This window comes from Camellia sinensis, chromosome 3 (genome assembly GCF_055761805.1).
Source record: "Camellia sinensis isolate YWXY chromosome 3, ASM5576180v1, whole genome shotgun sequence".
Classification (NCBI taxonomy): domain Eukaryota; kingdom Viridiplantae; phylum Streptophyta; class Magnoliopsida; order Ericales; family Theaceae; genus Camellia; species Camellia sinensis.
The window spans coordinates 81,942,269-81,948,268 of NC_138963.1; the positions used below are offsets into that span (position 1 = coordinate 81,942,269).

Consider the following 6,000-nt stretch of genomic DNA (forward strand, 5'->3'; position numbering starts at 1 on the left):
TTTTATATAATTTTATCTTTTGAGAAGGTATAAATAATTTAACAAATCAAAAATATATTTTTGATATTTATTTTTGTCAAATTAATTTTTATTTTGTCAAAAGAATTTATAAACTCAAATCAAATGTGATCTTTGTGTCTAAGTGTGGCAAAATGAGATAAAAAATAAAACTATAGAGTTTTGTTAATGAATGCTGTTAAGACATTTTGATAAAAAGAAAAACTTAAAATGTATATGCTTGATTTATGAGAGTGTGCAGAATGCTCCGTTTGGCAAGAGCTAAACGGGCTTTTTTGGCTATTTTAGTCACAAAAGATAAAATAAACTATTTTAGTTACAAAAAATAAAATATCACATCTAACTCATAATCATTACATTCTTCTCTCATAAAAAAAGTCAAAAAAGCCAAAAAGTCAAAAAGTTCTTCCCAAATCAAACTTTTTAACCCAAGGCTAAAATAGTCAAAAAAATCAAAAAGTCAAAAAGTCAACCCACTTGCCAAACGGAGGCAAAGATTGGTTCAAGCATTTAGAGAGATATTTAAAAAGGAAAAAAAAAAAGAAAAGTAAAATGTGAATTAAATATAACAATATTTCACATATATTTTACACATTTTTTTATTTTTCTTTTTCAAATCACCCTCATAATTTCACAACGTACAATCAATTTACTAGTTAACCAAACCCAATTACGGGATTGATTGGGAATGCAAATAAGTGCCCTTATTTGATAACTATATTTATTTGGATTACATGGGTTTGATTTTAGTTTTTTAAATTTAATTTTCTAAAAACTTGAGTTTTTTTGTTTTTCTTGTTTTTTTATTTTTAATGAATATTTTTAAAATTTTAAATAATTTTTTTACTTTTGTAAATGCACCTTACTTAGTAATATCTAAATAATAAAATATTTGTGAAAAAATATTTTAAAAAATTAATAAATACACAAAAATATGAAAAATGTGCTGAATTTTGTATTTTTATATTTTTTATATTTGGTGAATTTTTTGAATATTTTTTTCACAAATATTATACTTTTTAAGTGTATTTATGTTAAAAAAAAAATCTTAAAATATTAAAAAAAATTCATTGAAAATAAAAAATACGAAAAATAAAAAAGTAGAATTTTATGAAATATATTTCCTGGAAACCAAAACCAAAAAGTTAGTTTTTTTTTTATATTTTTTACATTTCTTTATAAAAAGTCAAAAAATATATTAAATAAATAAATTCCAAAGTAATTTTATTTATTTATTTATTTTTATTTTTATTTTGTGGGTGTTTGATTTATTAGCATATACTTAGCATTAGGGGAAAAAAAAATTATTCCAAAATTAACAAGCCTTGTCAAAATGTCACGTGAGTGTGTCTGTTCAACAGAAAAACCCAACATTCTTTGACTTCATATGAAAAATTGACTATTTTAATAAATTATTTTAATTTTTAATTATTTTAATAGATTAAAATATATTTGAAAAGATATTTAATCTTTTTATAATTTTTTTTGATATGATATTTGTAAGAGAAAAAATAAAATAATTATGAGTTTAATATGATATTTTATCTTAATAACTATTTTAATTTATTTTATATTTTTGTAAATTTTAGTCCAAAAAGTAAAAAATAGTCTTTGCAAATAAAGCCTCCTTCACCTTTTTCTTATATATAGGCTTATTTTCCCCGTTAGGAAAAAATCATTATTTACATATTGACTTATTTAAATTAGAGATTTATTAGAACTTTTATTTTAAGTGTTTATATTTTAATTAGTCTATAAGATATATTTTTATATTTCAATAAGTTTTATTATTTGAATATTTGATCTATCAAATCTTAATTCTCATATTTAAGGAATTTTATGAATATTTTTACCCTTATAAATATTTTTTGAGCGGTTAGTAATTTGGTAATGTGAATATTCATATTGACGTGTGAAAGTTCACATTAACAGTGTGAACATTCAAATTGGCAATGTAAATATTAACATTGATGGTGTGAACATTCACATTGACGGTGTTTACATTCAAATTATAAATGTAAACATTCATATTATTAGGGATAACATTCACCCATAGGACTTATTGCAATATCAGAAAATAATGTGAACTAAATGGAACATAAGTAAGTAAAATGAGATTTATGAAAATGTTCCCCTTTAAATTATGTTATTTTTATATTTTTTTTAAGTAATTTTTTTCAAAAAAATAAAAAGAATAAAAAAAAAACTTTTTTTTTCTTAGTGGTTATTTGGCCTGTGCTAAAATAGCACATGTTGTTTTAACACATTATCATATTTAGATCATAATCATCTTATTTAAATCACATCACGTCACATCACTTCTTTATCAAATCACTACAAATCCAATTCTTATTTTATATTTTTACATTAAAAACCAAAAAACATACTAATCTAACATTTTCCAAACACTTCCTGCTTCCGAAAATAGGCCTTATATGTACCCCCACGCGCACATACCACAAAGCAACAACAAAGAAAATCGATTTTAAACACTTTCAAGCCGAGAGGTCAATCTCTCTCTCTCTCTCTCTCTCTCTCTCTCACCCACACACAGATTCTCTACCAGAAACTCTTCTTTCTCTACACCATGGATGTAAGTATTCTTCTCTTAGCACGACTTCTAAAAAATGTCCACATTTTATACTAATAGTACTACTTTTTACAATATACTACAATGTTTGATTATTTTTTTTAATGGTGTTATTGATGAATAGGACTTTCGGAGAAGCCATGTACCGGCTTTCGGAAGCTGGGATTGCACCGACGATCTCCCTTTCACTCAGTGCTTCGAATCGGCGAGGCAAGCCGGCTTGCTTCGCTACAGCTACTCTGCAGATCGCGATCTCTACGTGGCCGGCGATTTGTACGAGAACGACGTCGTCACTCCCGCCATGATCGTCGTCCCTCGCCGAAGGGTAAGCATAACCAACTCTGTTTTCGTTTCTGAAAGCATTTTTGTTGTTTTTTGAAAGCAAACTCTGTGTTTTTTATTTTTGGAAAATGGGGACATTGTTGTGATGAGTGTTTTTTCTTTCTTTGTTTTTTAAGGCAAAAGCACGTTACCCGATTGTGAAAGGAGCGAAAAAGGAGGCATGGGTGGTGTGTGATGTGAAGGAACCGCCGAGCCCCGTTTCTCTTTCTCCGCCACCGCCGCCGCTGCCGCCGAGAAAAACTCCCAAAGCTGTTGACGAAGATCTCTACAAGATCTCGCCGGAACTCCTCCGCGCCAAGCACCGAAGAGTGAGTTTGTTCTTCCGTACCATACCCTTTCTTTTTTCTACTCGCTCGCGTACTAGCTAAAGCTACATGTCTGTCACATTCATGACAGCGTAGTTGGAAAACCATGAAAAACCAACAAAGGGAAGGAAAAAATTACAGTAATACTCTGTTTGGATGGAGTCACTGGGGGAAAAGATGATAAGAAAGACAAGTTTTTATCATTTCTGTTTATAAATTACACTCTTTTGGATAGAGAGGTTTGGTAAAAAAAAAAAAAAATAAATTGTGAGGATAAGAAATTTGTTTATTTGTTTAGATGGTTAAGGAAGTGAAATGGCGAGAAAAGAATTTTCACTTACGATGTATTTGGTTGGGAGATTTGAAAAGGAATTTAGAAAGAAAAAGAAAAAAATAAAGTAAAATAGAAATAAAATATACTTACATTTCATATAATTTCACACTTTTTTTCTTTTTTTTTTCAAATTTCTTTTTAAATTCCCAAACCAAACACAGGCGTCTGTTTTGTTTTTCATCAAGAATGATGAGTTTTTTTTTTTTTTGAACTAAGAGTTATGAGATTTGGTGGGAAAAAAATGAATTTAATGATTTTTTAAAAAAAATATTAAAATTATCCTATGATGGAAGAAATTAGAAAAATAACTTATTAATATAAAAAATTATTTAATAAAATAAAATAAAATATTTTTTTTCTTTCTTTTATTTACTCTCTCTCTCTTTTATTCATCCAAATACAAAGATAATTTTTTTTTTCTCATCTCAATATCTAAACGGAGTATAAGTGATAAAAGGTAACAAATACTGAGAAGAGTAATAAAATGCATAATACACCCTTAAAATACAAGAATATTAAAAAATATATATCACTCATATGCCTCTCACTTGCATTGTGTATTTACTCAGTGTGAATGAAAAAATAATTTATCTACATAATTTCTCTTCCCAAATAACATAACAATGTATTAATATCATCACCACAAAGTTGACAAAATGGGGACCACAGGTGATTATCGTCTAAATCATGTGATAGAATCATGCCCCCCTTCATCAATGGCGTAGACTTTTGATTGTTGATTTCGTGTAAATTAGGTGGGTCCCATGTTATAAAAATATACAAATAATAAAAAAGTAAAAACAGTTTTTTGGGTAAGTTAAAAAAAACGAAAGTAAAAGCAGTTGGTTCAATGGCGTACTGTACTGAATGATTTTAATTGTTTCCATGTGATGGTTCATCATAGTAGGTGTAAAGGGCTCATGTTCACAGAAACTGTGATTACTTATAAATTCGACTTTAGGGTCATACAATCCTATGGACTCAAAAGAATTATTCAATATTTACGAGGTGAAAATTAAATTTGTATAGCGTAAGATTCATATATAGAATAAATATGAGTTATAAATTGATAATTTTAGATAAAAATTTTAAGTAATATTTCCAAATGTATAGTTTTATTGCATACTCTGAGACACCACACCACAAGCAAAATGTGTGATAATATCAAATATTTATTTAATTTGCTTTCCATTCTAGTTAATGAAATATTACATTAATCACAATAGGTTTACATTTAGCCTTACTTTTAAGCTATATTTAGTTAAAAGATTTGATGAAAAAAATGAAAAAGGGAAAAGAAGTGTAATTTTATTTTTTGTTTGGTTATAATGAAAAATATAAGGGAAAAAAAAGTGAGAAAGAAATGTAATGTCACCTTTTGTCTTTTAAATTAACTTCGACTTTGTTTGGTTCGTGGATTTAGGGAGAGATTTAAAACGGAAAAGAAAAATGTATATAAAATTAGTTAAAAACTAGATATATTTTATTTACATTTCACATATATTTTTTATTTTTTTTTTCCAAATCTTTTCTTAAATCCATAAACCAAACACAGTCTTGGGCACTTTTTTTTTCTTCATTTTTCAACTAAACCAAACATAGTTTTGAATTCAAGTCCTATTAATTTTTTTTTCATTTTCTTTCTATTGACCTTTTCCTTTTTATTTCTCTAGTGATTTTATATTTATTACTTATATATTTTTGTGTGTTTGCAGAAGAGAGGATGGGGCTTGTTTTCCAGCTGCCTGATGCCGACGTGTGCCTCATGAATCTGGGTGTGGAGCTTATTATCCAACGTACATATAAGTGGCAAATGGGAAGAACTTTATATATATACATATATATATATATGAGTGGTGTTAATGTATTTTTTGAGTTAGAGAGAGAAAGATTGTTGGCTGGAGGAGAAGATGAATTATTGATCATTATCATATGATAATGGGGTTAAAGGAAACGGTTTTATTCCTTTGTCTTGTAATCTTTTTGTGGGCTTTTTTAGGTGTCAATCTCTGCTGCTTGTTCAGATCCAGCCTATATTATGCCTATTGGATATGAAATAGGGGAGTATTGGAATTTGAGCTTTAAGAAAAAGTGATTAAAAAAAAAAACAGATCAATTTGGTACTATTATTACTACTGCTAGTGCTTCTGCTTGTTCTTCATCTTCAAATTATGGTGTCCATTTTATTATGTAAAATATTTTACATATATGTTCAGTATTCCATTCATTCTTCTTTATGGTCTGAATACATTCGTACCACTAAGACTTATCCATGAGATTTCCTATTTCCCATTTCCCATTTCCCATTTATTGGTTATTTTTCATTTCATTTCAAATTTATTTTGTAAATTTGAAAATCATTTGTACAATGATATTTGATGAAATTGATTTTTTGTACACTTTATCGGTAT

General features: G+C 27.4%; 1 protein-coding gene across 1 annotated transcript; it reads left to right on the forward strand.

Annotated features, from left to right (window-relative positions):
- Positions 1 to 2,407: 2,407 nt before the first annotated feature.
- On the forward strand, positions 2,408 to 5,758 carry LOC114266362 (uncharacterized). Its single transcript, XM_028207242.2, has 4 exons — positions 2,408 to 2,611; positions 2,733 to 2,933; positions 3,067 to 3,258; positions 5,305 to 5,758. The coding sequence occupies exons 1-4, from the start codon at positions 2,606 to 2,608 to the stop codon at positions 5,356 to 5,358; spliced, it is 453 nt and encodes a 150-aa protein (XP_028063043.1). The 5' UTR covers positions 2,408 to 2,605; the 3' UTR covers positions 5,359 to 5,758.
- Positions 5,759 to 6,000: the final 242 nt, after the last annotated feature.